Genomic DNA, 17,434 nt, shown 5'->3' with positions numbered 1-17,434 from the left:
CTGCTGGCTTCCTGCCACCAAGTCATGAGGAAACTGTAAGGCCAATGATCCACTTGGCCAGGCTAAGATACCCTCCAGACCCAACTCTAGGTCTGTATAGGCAAGCACCAGTGAAAGTTAAAAGAATGAAAATTATTCATCTTAGTCTTCATCCCCCTAACTGGAGATGGGAAAAGGCACTGAAGTTAGCCTTAGAGTGTGTTCTTGAGGATAGAGGGCAGAAGAGTGACCTTCCTTCCCCTAGTTCAGTCTCAAACAGCCCAGTATTCTCTCTCTCAAATCAGGTGGAAAGATCTCACGGAAAAAGTAATTCTAGTTAAACATTTACAGCTACCTGGGGCAAGGCCACAACTGTAGCTACTGCCCATGGAGCTTTCCAGCATGAAGTGCCATGTGTCTCTCTCCACCCCCACACATTAGCTTGGCTTCAGGAGATATGACTCAGTTTATTATTCTTAACTTGACCCTGTCTTTCCCACTTTACACTCCAACCACTGCCCAAAAATTGCCACACCCACTCCCATTACAGTTGGGCCCCTGGGAGGAAAGGAGTAAATCACAAAGGCAGAAAGTTACAGAAAAGCCAAGGCTGCATACATCTCAAACAAGAAACAAAGGAGAGGACTCTGACAGTACAATGCATGTGAAATGTGAAATGTGAAATGTTCTGTTGATAGTGGCCAACATTGCACAGTCTCTAGCTTCTTGGGCTCGATCATGCTCCAAAGTTAGTAACTGGGCCAGAGATGATGTGAGCAACCAACCAATTTCAATAGGGTCATAGGGCACCATCCACCATGTGAGGGTCTCCAGTTGGTTGAAGATATGTAATAATCACCGATTTCAGGGTCCAGATGCCCTTGCAAGAGCTCGGGCTCGGGCAGCTTTGGCTTCATCTTCCAGTTCATCTAGGAAATGCTCCTGGGATACTGAGTAGAAGGTGTAACCATCTGGAGAAATGCGTTTAGGAAATTGCTTGCAAATGGGGACATTCTCTTTGCCTATACCACTTGTTATTCTCCCCAGTCAGTGATTCTGGAGTCCTGACCTCTGCTCTTTTTGAATCCTGACCTCAACTCCATTATTACTATTAAATTATATTAAAAGAGCACACCTTAGAAATAAGGTTAGCCAGGGGCTGGGAAGGTGGCTCAGTGGTAGAGCGCTTGCCTTGCATGCTGGAGGCCCTGGGTTCGATTCCTCAGCACCACATAAGCAAAAAGAAAAAAAGCCGGAAGTGGCGCTGTGGCTCAAGTGGTAGAGCGCTCGCCTTGAGCTGAAGAGCTGAGGGACAGAGCCCAGACCCAGAGTTCAAGCCCCACGACCGACAAAAAAAAAAAAAAGAAAAAAAGAAATAAGGTTAGCCAGCTGGGTGCTGGAGGCTCATGCCTGTAATCCTAGCCACTCAGGAGGCTGAGATCTGAGGATCATGGTTCAAAGCCAGCCCGGGCAAGGAAAGTCCTTGAGACTCTTATCTCCAATTAACCACGAGAAAACCAGAAGTGGCGCTGTGGCTCAAGTGGTAGAGCGCTAGTCTTGAGCTGAAGTACCCAGTACCCAGGCCCAGAGTTCAAGCCCTATGACCTACAAGAAAGAAAGAAAGAAAGACAGAAAGAGAGAAAGAGAGGAAGAAAGGAAGGAAGGAAAGAAAGAAAGAAAGAAAGAAAGAAAGATTAGCTGCTGGTGGCTCATATCATAATCCTAGCTACTCAGGAGGTTGAGGTCTGAGGATCGGGGTTCAAAGCCAGCCCAGGCAGACTCTTATCTCTAACCACCAGAAAAATGGAAGTGGAGCTGTGGCTCTAACTGGTAGAATGTTAGCCTTAAGAGATGGGGGGGGGGGGGGGCGGGTGACTGGGAAGGTGGCTAAGTGGTAGAGTGCTTGCCTTCCATGCATGAGGCTCTGGGTTTGATTCCTCAGTACCACAAACACAGAAAAAGCTGGAAGTGGTGCTGTGGTTCAAGTGGTAGAGTGCAAGCCTTGAGCAAAAGCAGCTCAGGGACAGTGCCCAGACTCTGAGTTCGAGCCCCAGGACTTGCAAAAGAGGAGGGAGGGAGAGGGGGAAGGGAAGAGAGGGAGAAGGAGAGGGAGGTGGGAGGGAGGGAGACAGACAGAGAGAGAGAGAGAGAGAGAGAGAGAGAGAGAGAGAGAGAGAGAGAGAGAGAGAGAGAGAGAGAGAGAGGGAGAGAGGGAGAGAGGTGGGTATTGACCCCAGTTAATCCTACATTAAACTGGCTCAACTCTCCTACACACTTATGTACCTCTGCCCCATTTCCACATGCAGTACAACCAGCACGGATACAAATAGCCAATACCAGGGCCCCGATGCCAAGCCCGGTCACGATGTTTCGGGTCCGCCTCTGTGACAGCGTCTTCTGCCACTGGGCAAGTTGCACCTGCCGCATGAAATGCAACTGTGCTGGAGTCAATTTCTCCCGCGTCAGGTCGATGCGTTGAGCGAATGGGGCCTTTTCATTTTTCGCACCCAGGGGCTCACCAGCTCCCGGCGCCGCCATGTTGCTGCACTGCCCTTCGCAGTCTCTCGGCGCTGGACTCGATGGGAATCGTAGTCCTTGGTTAACGCGAGGGGTTCTGGGAGTTGTAGTGCTGGGCTAGAGCCCGAGCTTTCAGCCCTAGCGGAAGAGTTGGAAAAGCGGGAAGCAGCTTGCTTTCTCATTGGCTGAGGGGTCCCGCAGGCCGTTGGAGCGAGAAAAGCTGGGGAACTCGAGGCTGTGGTGGGCACCGGGTTTTTGTCAGACTTGAAGCGAGAATAGACACGTTAGTGGATGACGAGGAACCCGGGTGTTGGCGGAGGACTGTGGAGTGAAGCTAAAATGGCCGGTTTATGGATCCAGTGAACTGTCGCTGTGCACCAAAAGGCTTCTGAATATGGACCGGCTTTTGAGGCCCAGACTGGGTTCGGTCAGTGACTTCCAGTTTGGAGCGGTTGCCACGGAAACCATCGAAGACACTCTGCTTCACTTGGCGCAGCAGAACGAACAAGCCGTGCAGGAGGCTGCGGGACGCATGGGCAGCTTCAGGGAGACCCGCATCGTGGGTGTGAATGCAGGGACCGGGAGCTGGGTTTATGGGAGTCTTTGAGGCACTGATCTTAAGATACTGTGTGTGTTTATTCTCATATAATTCATGCCAGCTCATGGGGTTACAGTGATTTTGAAGGAGAATCCCACACATCCATCTCAGGGGACCACCCTGGGAGGCAGGCAGGCACAGGAGAAAGATTATTATAAGGTTTATTAGAAGAGCTATATTTCCCCCAAGAGGGAGCCCGTGGCCTCCGTCCCCATCCAGGTAGCAGGAGGTCTGGGGGATAGGAAGTGAGGTAGGTGGGATTTCAGGTGGGTCTGGGTGGAGAGAAGGAGGGACCTGCTGTATGGTGGGAACTCCAGGAATGGGTGGGGGCCCAGGTGTGGGTGGAGCTGAGGACTAAAGATGAGCATAACACTAACATTTAACTAGGCACATCAGCACCTTATCTTACATTTCTTCATGTTTAACGTGCTTGTTATTGACACTGACAGATGAATTAGGAATGGAGTCCTTATTCTTAAACTATGTACCACCTTGTGGGGGGGACAGTAGGGTAAATAGGCCAATGCTAGGTACAAATGTAGTGAGACGATTGGCACAAAAGATAAAACAAGCGTTTGTGGTGAGTTATGAGGTGATAGGAGGAATTGGGGGAGTGGTCCACTTGTGGCATTTGAGGTAGACCTTGAATGAAGGGTGATATTTTGGTTGGTTGTAGGTTGTAAAAAGGGACAACATTTCTACTAAAACAGGATAGCATTAATAAAGCTTAAAGATTGGGGTATGTGGCTGGGGATGTAGCTTAGTGGTAGAGTGCTTGCCTAGCATGCATGGGTTCGATTCCTCAGTACCACATAAACAGAAAAGGTCGGAAGTGCTGCTGTAGCTCAAGTGGTATAGAGTGCTAGCCTTGAGCAAAAGAAGCAGCTCAGGGAAGTGCCCAGGCCCTGAGTTCAAGCCCTGGGACTAGTAAAAAGAGAAAAGAAAAGAAAAGATTGGGGAATATGTAGGTACAGTTATCGACCAAGTTGAACAGAGCATGTAGAAGAGTTGTTGAATTTAAGAACACAGGAGGTTGGAGACATCCCAAATGGGCATACAGACATCAAGAGGGAAGAATTTATACTTTGCTTAGTAGAGAGATGTAAATACATTGCAAGTTTTAAAGTAAGAGAATGTTGTGGCTCTTACTTTTGCCCTGGTAAAAATTATTTTTGATGTGATATAAAGAATAGATTTGATTGGGATAGGAGGGAGACAGACCAGTGGAGTCTATGTTGGTAGCCTAGGTGATAGGGCAAGGGAATAACGAGGAAGGTTGTATTTAAAGTGAAGTAGGTTGTGGCTTAAAGTGGTAGAGCACTAGCCTTGAGCAAAAGAGCTCAGGGACAGCTTCCAAGCCACTACTTCAAGCCCCATGAATGACAAAAAAAAAAAAAAAGAAAATGAATTCAGAGCCAGGCACTGATGGCTCATGCCCTGTAATCCTAGCTATTCAGGAGGCTGAGATCTGCATATCATGCTTTTAAGCCAGACTAGGCAGGAATGTCTGTGGGATTCTTTATCTCCAATAAACCATGCTTCCCCCAAAGCAGCCAGAGTGAATCTGTGGTTCAAGTGGTAGAATGCAAGCCTTGAGCAAAAGTAGCTCAGGGATAGCACTCAGGCCCTGAGTTCAAGCCCTAGGACTGGCACACACACACACACACACACACACACACACACACACACACACACACACACACACACACACACACACACACACACACACACACACACACACACACACACACACACACACACACACACACACACACACACACACACACACACACACACACACACACACACACACACACAAAACAGCCAAAAACATTTCAGAGACAAAAGCTGATTTGGGTGAATTTAAGAAATGAAAATAGAAAAGCGAATTATGCCAAAGGCCTGAGTCTGAGACTAGGAGTGTAGCTGTGCCATTAACACACACACACACACACACACACACACACACACACACACACACACCCCAAAAATAAAAGGAACACACACACACCCCAAAAATAAAAGGAAATGTGGCTTTTGTTTGGGGAAAAGTGCTTTGGGTTTGGATCTGCTAAGTTCATGGTGCTTGAAGAACATCTAGAGGAAGATTTCTAGCAGGCTGCTTAATAAGGTCAGAACTAAAACTAAACTTTTTTAGTTTTCTTCATAACGATATTGTTGAAACTAAGACAGAGATGAACTCCTAGAAAGAGAAAAGAAAAGCAAGTCAAAGACAGTTTCTTGGGAAACACATTGTGTTCAATGATTAGAGAAGAGTCACAAGGGAACTAAATGAGGTAGTTAGGAAGATAAACCAAGGACTTTTGGACTCCAACAGAAGTTTCCAGAAGGAGTATGATTAGAAGTTCCAGATGCTTCTGGAATATCAACAGAAATGAGGATTGTTAAAAGGCCATGATAGGGCTCAGTGGCAAAGCGCTTGCCTAGCAAGTGCAACGTCCTGAGTTCGATCCCCAGTACCAAAAAAGAAAAGACAAAAAAAAATACAGTTAAAGAAAAAGGCCATGATAAATCCTAGCTATTCAGGAGGCTGAGATCTGAGGATTGTGGCTCAAAGCCAAACTGGGCAAGAAAGAACATGAGACTTTTTTTTTTTTTTTTTTTTTGCCAGTTGTGGGGCCTGAACTCTGGGCCTGGGCGCTGTCCCTCAGCTCTTCAGCTCAAGGCTAGCGCTCTACCACTTGAGCCACAGCACCACTTCTGGCTTTTTTCTTTTTGCTTATGTGGTGCTGAGGAATTGAACCCAGGGCCTCGAGCATGCAAGGCAAGCGCTCTACCACTGAGCCACCTTCCCAGCCCCCGGCTTTTTTCTTATGTGGTACTGAGGAATCGAATCCAGGGCCTCGAGCATGCAAGGCAAGTGCTCTACCACTGAGCCACCTTCCCAGCCCCCCCTCCCCCCGCACTCTACCATGTGAGGTACAATGCCACTTATGGCTTTTTCTGCTTTATGTGGTGCAGAGGAATCGAACCGAGGGCCTCATGCATGTGAGGCAAGCACTCTACCACTGAGTCACCTTCCCAACCCAGAACATGAGTCTCTTATCTCCAATTTTCAGAAAACTAGAAGTGGCACTGTGCGTCAGTGGTAGAGCACTAGCCTTGAGCAAAAGAGCTCAGGAACAGTGCCCAGGCTCTAAGTTCAAGCCCCACAACCAAAAAAACCCAAACCAAACCAAACCAAAAAAGGTACTTAACAGTTTGGGATATTTGCTAATTTATGTGCATGTGTTGTATGTATGGAGGAGGCATATGGGGGCACACATGTGTCTGTACATACCAGTACTGGGTCTTGAACTCAGGACCTGGGTGCTGTCTTTGGGATCCTCAGATCTCAGTCTCCTGAGTAGATAAGATTATAGGTGTGAGCCACCAGTGTCCAGTATTTGCTGTTTTTTTTTTTTTGGTCATGGGGCTTGAACGCTGGGCCTGGGTACTGTCCCTTAGCTCTTCAGCTCAAGGTGAGTGCTCTGCCACTTAAGCCACAGTGCCACTTACAGCTTTTTCTGCTTATGTGGTGCTGAGGAATGGAACCCAGAGCCTCATGCATGCAAGGCAAGCACTCTACCACTGAGCCACCTTACCAGACCTATTTGCTGATTTTTGAGATGATCATTTTAGCAAACTGAGAAAGGCAAAAATTAAATTGCAGGCTATTAGGGAGTGAATGATTCAGTGGAAACAGCAGGTGTGTAAACCAGGCTTTCAAGAAATTCACCAGTGGGGCTGGGAAGGTGGCTCAGTGGTAGAGCGCTTGCCTTGCATGCCTGAGGCCCTGGGTTCGATTCCTCAGCACTACATAAAGAAAAAAGCCGGAAGTGGCACTGTGGCTCAAGTGCAAGAGCGTTAGCCTTGAGCTGAAGAGCTGAGGGACAGCGCCCAGGCCCAGAGTTCAGGCCCCATGACCAGACCCCCCCCCCCAAAAAAAAAGAAATTCACCAGTGAGATAGAGAGAATGGAAGCCCTAAATGAAAGAGACTAGAAGGGGAATCTTTTTCCAATACTAGATTTCAGTATTTTTTTGTTTTTGTTTTTTTTTTTTGTCGGTCATGGGGCTTGAACTCTGAGCCTGGGCGCTGTCCCTCAGCTCTTCAGCTCAAGGCGAGCGCTCTACCACCTGAGCTACAGCGCCACTTCCGGTTTTCTGGTGGTTTATTGGAGATAGGAGTCTCACAGTCTCTCCTGCCTGGGCTGGCTTTGAACCGCGATCCTCAGATCTCAGCCTCCTGAGTAGCTAGGATTACAGGCGTGAGCCACCAGCGCCCGGCTTTAGATTTCAGTATTTTTGTAAATAGAGCAGGGAGAGTCAGTTGCAAGGAGAAGATGTAAAAGCATTTTCCATTCCACCAAACCCAAAGCTGTTTCATTGGAAAATTAAAATGGAAAACACACACGCGCGCGCGCGCGCACACACACACACACACACACACACACACACACACACACACACACACACACACACACACACACACACACACACACACACACACACTTAAGTCCAGCACCTAAAAGGACTGGCTTTTAACATACATTTATTGTCCTAGGGCATTTTGTTGAATAGTTTAAAGTAGTCCTGAACTGGACATTGGTAGTGGAGTTGTGGTTCCTATAACTATATGGCAATGCCAAGGGTTTGAACTCAGGGCCCCATGCTAGCTAGGTGGGAGCTCTTACCGAATAACTTCCCTGCCCCGAGTTTGCTGACATTTTTTTTTCCATCATGGAGCTTGAACTCTGGGCCTGGACACTGTCCCTGAGCTCTTCAGCTCAAGGCGAGTGCTCTACCACTTGAGCCATAGCACCACTTATGGTTTTCAGGCCGTTAATTGGAGATAAGAGTCTCTCAGACTTTCCTTGCCCTGGCTGGCTTTGAACTGTGATCCTCATATCTCAGCCTCCTGAGTAGCTAGGATTACAGGCATGAGCCACTGGCACCCAGCAGCTGGTTATTTTTTGACAGGATCTTTCTTCCTGTCCCAATGAGTACCTGAGTGTGATCCAATTAGGCTTCCAGTTGTAACTAGGATATCAGGTGGGAGCTACCACATCCTACTCTGCATTATGAAAAGATCTCAGCCTGCCTCCTCAAGAGGCAGAGACCTAGAAGATCATAGTTTGAAGCCAGCCCAGTTAGAATAGTCCCTGAGGCTATCTCCAAAAATAATCAACAAAATGCCAGACTTGAGGTATGGCTTAAGTGATAGAGTGTGAAATGTAAGTAAGAAAGTCAAGCCAGAGTTTGTGGCTCTGAATTTAAGCTCTGGTACAGGCACACAAAAGGAGTTTTGGAGGCTGGAGGCTTGGTTCAAGTGGTGGAGAACAAGTTGAGCAAGTATGAGGTCCTAAGTTTAAAATCCAGTGTGTTTTGTCTGGGCTGTCTTCAAACAGCCATCCTGCCAAGTACAACTTTCCAAATAGTTACAGACAATAGTAAGGTATTGTGCATTAATCTGTGTGATTTGTGTCAAGTAGATTGTTTAACTATTTGTGCTAGTTTGACAATTTTTTGTATTCTAAGAAATTCAAATGTTCTTTTCTTTTTTCTTAACTCTGAGCCTGGGCACTGTCCCTAAGCTCTTTTGTTCAAGGCTAGTACTCCCACTTTGGGCCACAGCTTCACTTCTGGCTTTCTGATGATTATTTGGAGATAAGAGTTTCACAGACTTTCCTGCCCAGGCTGGGTTTGAATCGCGATCCTCAGATCTCAGCCTCCTGAGTAGCTAGGATAACAGGCATGAACCACCAGCGCCTGGCTAAAATTCAATTTTTCTTTGAAGGCACAATAATTTGGCTATGTGTATACAGGATGAGAATCTAAAAGTTCAAAATTTGAAACATGTCAACATGATCTCCAAAAGTTTTGGATTTTGGCTAGATATGGTGGTAAGCACCAGTAATCCCAATTACTTAATAGGTGGATATCAGGAGGATTTTGTTTTGAGGCTAGTCCAGGCAAAAAGTTAGCAAGACTCCATCTCAACCAATAAACTCAGTGTGGTGGCATACACCTGTGGTCTCAGCTATGTGGAAGATCTTGGTTTGTGGCTGGCCTGGAAGAAAAAGTATCAGAGACTGTATTGGAAAAATAACTAAAGCATAAAAGGACTGGGGAAGGCTAATTATGCCAAAGGGTTTAGCCTCAAAGACTAGAAGTATAGCAGGAGGATGCATGACTCAAATGGTAGAGGATCTGAAAAAAAGGAAAAAACAGTTGGATTTTGAAGCACTTTAGATCTCAGATTTCCAGATTGGGTATGAGAATAATCCAAAATCTGAATAAACTGAAATCCGAAGTCCTGGTCTCAAGCATTTTGGATTAAGAATACTCAAACCTGTAATTCTTTGCTGATCAAAGAAAGCTCTTAGGTCTGCAAGAGCTTTCTTTGGTAAGAACTGACATTTACTCTTCTTTCCACCCTCTAATGATATTGCAAACTAAATAGAATTCTATCTGGGTCTGTTCTTTCAAAGAGAAACAGAAGCAACTAAAATCTTGCCAAGGTACCTTGCCCTTTCAACCCTTGCAATGATTCCTTCCTCCTAAAATTGGGTTATGTTCCCTGAGTGAGGGGATGTTTCTTCAAAACAAGCCACTCCACGGTAACAAACTTGTTCCTGGGGAGAGGCCCAGCCACCATAGATTTACCCAACAAACTGCTAGTGGAGAGGTGGTGTCCAGCTGTAGGGTGAATGATGTTTGTAAAGCAATGGGAGTGCTCCAGAGGGTGGTTACTAAACAAACAGTGTCCTAAAGACTATCAAAGCTCCAGGAGGGACCTTTCTGTTTCTGCCAACATTCCACAGAAAACAATATAGGGGTCAGGGTTTTTATCCATCCAAGAATCATCCTTGAAGCTGGGGGTTACCAGCATGGTGTAGAGGCCAACTAGGCCAGTTGTTATGTTTGTGTGTAACTGGCCAAGGCTTTTATCAGCTGAGACCCACTGGAAGGCTCTAGGGTCAGTGAAGGGACTTGGTAAGCCCTTGAGTTTGGTACTGAGTCAGCCTTCTTTTCATGCCTCTGATCTTCCTGTTGGCAACAAGAGAAACTAAGCTCAGCTTTGGTTGTTTTAATCTCATCTTTCTCACCTTCTGACCCTCTTCTCTTAGCCCCATCATGGTTTTAATAGAATGCCAAAAGTTCACAGAATGGTTTTGGTTGTATCTTATGAAATTTAGCTCTTTTCCTGTTTTGGCAGAATTTGTTTTTCTCCTGTCTGAACAGTGGTGTCTGGAGAAATCTGTCAGCTACCAGGCTGTAGAAATCCTAGAAAGGTAAGGCCCTGTGCATTGGCCCTTGTGAGTGGTGCACCTTAAATTGGCTAGTAAGCCAAAAAAATGTACTGGTTAAGATGAGACAAATATGCCTTCCATTGATAGAATGAATGGTCATGGATCTGGAAAAACAAATTGTGAAATAAAGTAAATATAGTAGAAGACATCCTTATGATGCAGATAGCAACTACATTGGTAAAAGCAATGTCAAATTCATCAAGAAAGCTGAAAGATTTTTTTGGGAAATATACAACTGAAATTAAGCAGAATCTTAAAGAGGAACAACTGTTTAATCCTTTTATGAGCTGTATTTAGAAGCTTGAGAATGGAGTGAAATGTTGTAGCATATTGAAGGTCTCTTCAAAAGTATATCAGCCAGAACTGGGAATGTGGCTTAGTGGTAGAGTGTTTGCCTAGCATGCATGAAGCCCTGGGTTTAATTCCTCAGTACCACGTGAATAGAAAAGCCAAAAGTGGCACTGGGGCTCAAGTGGTAGAGTGCTAGCCTTGAGCAAAAGAAGCTCAGGGACAGTGCCCAGCCCTGAATTCAAGCCCAGGACTGGCACCAAAAAATTATGTCAGTCAGTCACAACTTAGTCTATGCCTCCCCACTCAAAATTTCTAAATAAGTGTCTTTTATTGATTCTATGCTTCCATGTGTATTTCATTTTATTGCTTAAGTATAAAATGTATTTTTTATAGTAAAGAGTTTTGTAAAAATTACTTTGTATAGCATGTCAGCTAGTGGTTGGAGCCTGTAATTCTAGCTATTCAGAAGGCTGAGATTGGAGGATTGTGATCTAACTCAGCCCTGGCAGAAAACTCCAGGATACTCCTTCTCCAATTAATTAGCAAGAAGCTGAAATGGAGGCATAGCTTAAGTAGTAGAGTGCCAACTGCAAGCAAGCGAGAGGGAGTGTACAAGGCACACACACACAAACTTTTTTTGAAGTACTAATAAGGCCAATGGAATAACAAAGTACACAATCTCACTCTCAACTTCCAAATGTAAATTCCCTAGTTAGCATTTGATACCTGAGAGGACAAAAAATATAGTGCCATTTAAAGCACAAACTCCCTTAGGTCTGAGTGACTGTGGGTTGTTTTTCCTCCTGATTCCTCCTTTACAGATTTATGGTTAAGCAGGCAGAGGACATCTGCATGAAAGCCCCAATCCAGCTGAGAGCTAATGAGAAAACAGAGTCTTGGAATTGGAAGGCTCTGAAAGAGCAACTTTTCAACAAGTTTATCCTCCGTCTGGTGTCATGTGTTCAGCTGGCGAGCAAACTTTCCTTCCACTACAAAGTAAGGAGCTGGAGTTGTTCACTGGAGTTGTCCCTATGTTAGAAGGAAACCAGCCCTGTGAGAAACCTACTCCTAAGATAGGCTATGTATTATGCCTCCTAGGCATACTTTCTACACACACACACACACACACACACACACACACACACACACACACACACACACACACACACACACACACACACACACACACACACACACACACACACACACACACACACACACACACACACACACACACACACACACACACACACACACACACACACACACCATTATTAAATAGCCTGGAGTTCTGTTCCCAAAGTATAATTTCTGGACAGATGCCATTATACAGGTCACCTTTCCTACCCTAGAACTCAAGGAGAGTTTGTTTACATAAGGTACCTGAATTACCAACATACCTAGTATTAAAGAAAACCATGCACTTAAAAGAACAAAATGTTTCCGCATCACTGTACAATAAAATATCATTCATTTAGCAAATATTTATTGACTTTCTTCAGTGGCCAGATGCTGTAGTAGGGATCATAGCTACAACAGTAACAATGTTGTCTGTACTCAAAGGAATTCATTATCTAATGGGAACAGACACATAAACAAACAGGATAAAAAGGTGCTGTGGTTAATGCAAATATAGAGGGTTAAGAATGTACCTCATTAGCCTTGGAGAGAGGAGGAAATAGACCCAGAGAAAATGACTTCTTTAAGTAGGTAGGAGGAAGATGGGAGGATACTCAGAAAGAGCAAACAAAGGGAGGGCAGGGAGAAAGAGAAGGAGGGGGTAGGAATTGAAGGTAGGTCTAGGTACTGATAGCAGAGGTGTAGCAGCTGGAAGACAGGAAGGGTATTTGGGGTTTGGTAATTATAAGTAATTCTGTACAGACAAACTTAAGACTTTCAGGTGGACCAAGAGAGAAGATTATCAATAAAGACATGGGTTGAACTGTTTAAGACTTTGTTGTACACTCTGCCAAGGTATGTGATCTGTATCCTGACATTTTTCTTCCTGTTTGGTTTTCTTTGCACAGATAATAAGCAACATTACAGTCTTGAATTTCCTCCAGGCTCTAGGTTATCTGTACACTAAAGAAGAACTGCTAGAATCAGAGCTTGATGTTTTGAAGTCCTTGAACTTTCAGATAAATCTGCCTACACCTCTGGCATATGTGGAGATGCTCCTTGAAGTTTTAGGTACTTCACTGGGACAGAAAATGTGGGTTTGGCCGGGTGCTGGTGCCTCACACCTGTAATTCTAGCTACTCAGGAGGCTAAGATCTGAGGATTGCGGTTCAAAGCCAGCCTGGGCAGGAAAGTCCCTGAGACATCTCCAATTAACCATAAGAAAACTGGAATTGGTGCTGTGGCTGAAAATGGTAGAGCACTTGCCTTGAGCAAAAAGAGTTCAGGGATAGTGCCCAGACCCCAAGGTCAAGCCCTATAACTGACAAAAGATGGGGGGGGAGGGAGGGAGGGAGCAAGGGAGGAAGGACGGAAGGAAGGAAGGAAGGAAGGAAGGAAGGAAGGAAGGAAGGAAGGAAGGAAGGAAGGAAGGAAATGTGGGTTGGATACTTCCCTTGAGGGCAATTTAAAAATGTGTCCAAGGTTTTGGGAATAGCAGGCAGAACCTGCCAATGAGGAGCAGTAGGAAACCAGTGGTGTCTCTGAATAACTCAAAAAGAGTTCCCTCTGACACTTGCCAAAGAAAAGTAGCTTAGGAGTCTCAGCAACTGGTTGCTATTTGGACTCACTAGTCTCTTTCTTCCTTCCCTTCCTTCCCTCCCTCCCTTTCCTCCCTCCCTCCCTCCCTCCCTTCCTCTCCTCTCTCTCTCTCTTTCTCTCTCTCTCTCTCTCTCTCTCTCTCTCTCTCTCTCTCTCTCTCTCTCTCTCTCTCTCTCTCTTCTTTCTTTCTTTCCTTTTCTTCTTTTTTTGTCAGTCAGTGTGGGGCTTGAACTCTGGGCCTGGGTGCTGTCCCTGAGCTCTTCAGCTCAAGGCTAGTGTTCTTCCACTTGAGCAGAGCACCACTTCCAGTGTTCTGGTAGTTTATTGGAGATAAGAGTCTCATGGATCTCAGCCTCCTGAGTAGCTAGGATTACAGGTGTGAGCCACTGGCGCCCAGCTGAAGGCCAATTTTGAAGGACAAAGGGACAGAGAATTTTCCATTTATAGTATATATACAATTACAGTGTATTTGTTCCTCTTGTCTTTATGCTTCTCCATAAGACCAGCTCTCTGATTTTGCAATAAGAAAGTGACTAGTAAGCGGGTGCTGGTGGCTCACACCTATAATCCTAGCTACACAGGGGGATGAGATCTTAGGATCAGGTTCAAAGCCAGTCTGGGCATGAAAAGTCGTGAAACTCTTACCTCCATTAAGCCACCAGAAAACTGGAAGTGGCACTGTGGCTCAAGTGATAGATCACTAGCCTTGAGCTGAAATGCTGAGGGACAGAGCTCAGGCCGAATTCAAGGCCCACAACCAACACAAAAACAACAACTGACCTTCTGCTAAACAAGTTTCTTATAGGATATAGCAACTGGGAAGCATATTAGCTACTAAATAGTGTTGTCATAGACAATGGTGGCTGTGATCAGGAAACAACAGCAATTCATGCTCTCATGCCCATACTCCATCTAGGATACAATGGCTGTTTGGTTCCAGCAACGCAACTACATGCAACCTGCCTGACCCTGCTTGACCTGGTCTATCTTCTGCATGAACCCATATATGAAAGCTTGCTGAGGGCTTCTATTGAGAACTCCACACCCAGTCAGCTTCAAGGGTGAGCAACTCATTTAGGATAGACTCCTTCCAGAAACAGGAAGCAGGGGACAGATCATAAGAATGTGGGGAAGGGGGCTGGGAAGGTGGCTCAGTGGTAGAGTGCTTGCCTTGCATGCATGAGGCCCTGGGTTCGATTCCTCAACACCACATAAGCAAAAAGAAAAAAGCCAGAAGTGGCGCTGTGGCTCAAGTGGTAGAGCACTAGCCTTGAGCTGAAGAGCTGAGGGACAGTGCCCAGGCCCAGAGTTCAGGCCCCAGGACCGGACCCAAAAAACAAAACAAACAAACAAACAAAAGAATGTGAGGAAGTCTGGGGGTTTAGTTCAGTGGTAGAGCACTTGCCTGTCAAATTCAATATCCAGCACCACACCAAAAAAAAAAAAAAAAAGGGGGGGGGATTAAATTACTTTACAAAGGCATTCAGTCCACAGAAAAATCTCCACAGGTTACCTGGTTTTTGTTAACTTCCAACATGTTGATTGAATGTGGATGGCTGAGCCCAATCAGGAAAAACTCAAAAGGCTTTTACTTTTAAATTACTTCAACTAATCATATTTTACAATAATATTACAATAATATTCAAATAATATTTTCTTTCCTAGTTTTTTACAGCAGTTTCTAATTTAAGATTACTGGACTGCTTTTTCTGATCACTTGGGAATAAAAAAGCCAGTCATGGGCTGGGAAGGTGGCTCAGTGGTAGAGCACTTGCCTTGCATGAATGAGGCCCTGGGTTCAATTCCTCAGCACCACATAAGCAGAAAAAAAAAGCCGGAAGTGGTGCTGTGGCTCAAGTGGTAGAGTGCTAGCCTTGAGCTGAAGAGCTGAGGGACAGCGCCCAGGCCCAGAGTTCAGGCCCCACGACTGGACCCCCCCCCCAAAAAAAAAGCCAGTCATAAGAAAAAAGTTAGACACAAGTGTTTGATTACTATAAAGCCAGGTTGGTCAAAAGCCTCAGTTACATCTGTTTCAGAGACAGATGGAACAACAAAAGGCTTATAAACCACTCAGATACAAGGCTCATATTTTAATCCCAGTTGAATTTGGGGATGATGGGAAAGCAGGTTAATTAGCTATCACTGAACAGTTTCCTTCTATGTTTAAAAAAACAACACCAAATGCTCAACATAAACAATTCATAGTTGAAATTCTATGACCCTAGAATTTGAAAGCTCATGTTTCAGTCTAGCTTCAAAATTAATATGGTTTTAATCACTCAGAGAAAAGTTTATCTCAGTGAAAGAAGATTTTATGCTGTTGGCAGTTGGAATCATCGCAGCAAGTGCTTTCATCCAAAACCATGAGTGTTGGAGCCAGGTATGCACCAATGAGCTGGATCCGCATGGCCAGAATTCATTTAATAGAAAGCATTCCTCCATCAGTTAAAGAAAACAAAAGTATCTACAGAAGACAAGTGCCAAGACCCGGGATCAGGATTTGAACTGAGGGCTGAGCAGGCTGAGCTCAGCATGAGAGGGTTGAAAAACTAGGTTAGGACTGAAAAAAAAAACTGGGGGGGCGGTTTGTTGTGGGGCTTAAACTCTAGGTCTGGGAACTGTGCCTGTGCTTTTTCGCTCAATGCTAGTGCTCTACTTTGAGCCACAGCTCCACTTCGTTTTCTGATAGTTAATTGGAGATAAGAGTCTCATGTACTTTCCTGCCCAGGCTGGCTTGAACCACAATCCTCAGATCTCAGCCTCTTGAATAGCTAGAATTATAGGTATGAGTCACCAGCACCCAGATGGGACTGAAATGTGTTTTTCAGTTTTTTTCTTATGAAACTAGAAATAGAGGCCAAGTTCAGTATGTTCATTTTCCTTTATGAGTATGACCCAGTATTATGAAATCCAAAAAGCATACCCCTCTCCCCAAACAGAAAATATGTCAAGGCCCAACTACCCAGGAAACAGCTGATAGATCATGAGAATGTGGGGAAGTTTGGAGGTAATGATAATCCCCCTTAGCTTTCACAAAACTTAACTCTAACAGAGGGAAATAGTTTTCACATTAATGCTTCAGGGCAAAGGCATCCATTTGAAGCTGGATTTAATCTTGCCTGCACATTCAGAGAAATGGAGTTTATTTGGTTGGAAAGAATATCCCAAGCTGTGTGTATACAAAAGCATGTTGAGGTTATTTAATAACAAAAAATCTGTCTCCGTTTCTGAAGGTTGTGGGGCATTTGCAGAGCATCACTGGCATTGCTGTGGAGAGCATTGCTGAGTTCTCTTATGCAATCCTGACTCACAGTGTGGGGGCCAACACTCCAGGACGACAGCAACCTGCTCCTCCCCACTTGGCAGACAGAGCTCGCAGGGGTGCTGCTTCCTCAACATGAGGCAGACTGAGCCCCCCAAATATAAACACCTATCACTATACTCTTCCCTCTATTTGTTTACTTTCATATTCAAGGTACAAAACTTCTAAGTCTCCTTTGAACTGTACTTTGTATTCTAATTCCATGCATATTTTTCTGAATCAGTAAAGTGGACAAGTTTGCCTTTTTTTTTTGGTCCTATCAGACTAAAAATGTCAAAGAACTAAGAAGAAACAGGTTAGTGAAGTTGTTTTTTAACAAGTAGTTCATGGCTTTTCTTTTAACCTCATTTCATGAACAGGGAACATCAGACATGGAGATAAGTATTAACCTGGATCTTAAAAAGACTATTTATTTGGTTGTTGACTATTGTTGAGATTGCCTTTATTTCCCTTTAATTTCCTCTCTGTCATGTTACTGAGATCTATACAAATGGCTTCCTCTACAGTGATCTTCACTAGGTTTTTGTTGTTTTTTGGTGATACTGGGGTTTGAACTCGATGCCTTGTGTTTACCTAGTAAGTGCTTTACCCCTTAAAAGCCACACCTCCAGTACAAATTGTTTTGTAACTAAAATGTCTCTATGCATGTTTCAACAGAACTTCCATATACTTTTTTGGATAAAGAAAAACACAAT

At 44.8% G+C, this 17,434-nt stretch overlaps 2 protein-coding genes across 3 annotated transcripts; one reads left to right on the top strand and one right to left on the bottom strand.

Annotated features, from left to right (window-relative positions):
• Nucleotides 1-426: 426 nt before the first annotated feature.
• Nucleotides 427-2,562, bottom strand: Coa3 (cytochrome c oxidase assembly factor 3). The gene is made up of 2 exons (XM_070027973.1): nucleotides 2,304-2,562; nucleotides 427-950 (listed from the first exon to the last, which is right to left on the bottom strand). Exons 1-2 carry the CDS (start codon nucleotides 2,515-2,517, stop codon nucleotides 844-846), a joined length of 321 nt encoding a protein of 106 aa, XP_069884074.1. The 5' UTR covers nucleotides 2,518-2,562; the 3' UTR covers nucleotides 427-843.
• Nucleotides 2,563-2,603: 41 nt separating this feature from the next.
• Cntd1 (cyclin N-terminal domain containing 1) lies at nucleotides 2,604-17,429 on the top strand. 2 transcript variants are annotated; one of them, XM_070027970.1, is made up of 7 exons: nucleotides 2,604-3,059; nucleotides 10,315-10,390; nucleotides 11,521-11,695; nucleotides 12,727-12,889; nucleotides 14,334-14,478; nucleotides 15,701-15,797; nucleotides 16,651-17,429. In XM_070027970.1, exons 1-7 carry the CDS (start codon nucleotides 2,891-2,893, stop codon nucleotides 16,816-16,818), a joined length of 993 nt encoding a protein of 330 aa, XP_069884071.1. In that variant the 5' UTR covers nucleotides 2,604-2,890; the 3' UTR covers nucleotides 16,819-17,429. The 2 variants fall into 2 exon arrangements, with proteins under 2 accessions (XP_069884071.1, XP_069884073.1); XM_070027972.1 differs by lacking the exon at nucleotides 2,604-3,059 and adding an exon at nucleotides 10,087-10,091.
• Nucleotides 17,430-17,434: the final 5 nt, after the last annotated feature.

Source organism: Dipodomys merriami, unplaced genomic scaffold, assembly GCF_024711535.1.
Source record: "Dipodomys merriami isolate MVZ:Mamm:240054 unplaced genomic scaffold, mDipMer1.0.p SCAF_19, whole genome shotgun sequence".
Lineage (NCBI taxonomy): Eukaryota > Metazoa > Chordata > Mammalia > Rodentia > Heteromyidae > Dipodomys > Dipodomys merriami.
This window is presented reverse-complemented; position numbering and strand designations above follow the sequence as displayed.

What these genes read in the sequence shown, in the direction of transcription:
- Coa3 (XM_070027973.1), bottom strand. Translation starts at nt 2,517, where the DNA reads ATGGCGGCGCCGGGAGCTGGTGAGCCCCTGGGTGCGAAAAATGAAAAG. An exon ending in GGCCCTGGTATTGGCTATTT is followed by an intron (nt 951 to 2,303) that starts GTATCCGTGCTG and finishes GCATTTCTCCAG; the next exon opens with ATGGTTACACCTTCTACTCA.
- Cntd1 (XM_070027970.1), top strand. Translation starts at nt 2,891, where the DNA reads ATGGACCGGCTTTTGAGGCCCAGACTGGGTTCGGTCAGTGACTTCCAG. An exon ending in AACTTTCCTTCCACTACAAA is followed by an intron (nt 11,696 to 12,726) that starts GTAAGGAGCTGG and finishes TTCTTTGCACAG; the next exon opens with ATAATAAGCAACATTACAGT. An exon ending in ACCATGAGTGTTGGAGCCAG is followed by an intron (nt 15,798 to 16,650) that starts GTATGCACCAAT and finishes CCGTTTCTGAAG; the next exon opens with GTTGTGGGGCATTTGCAGAG.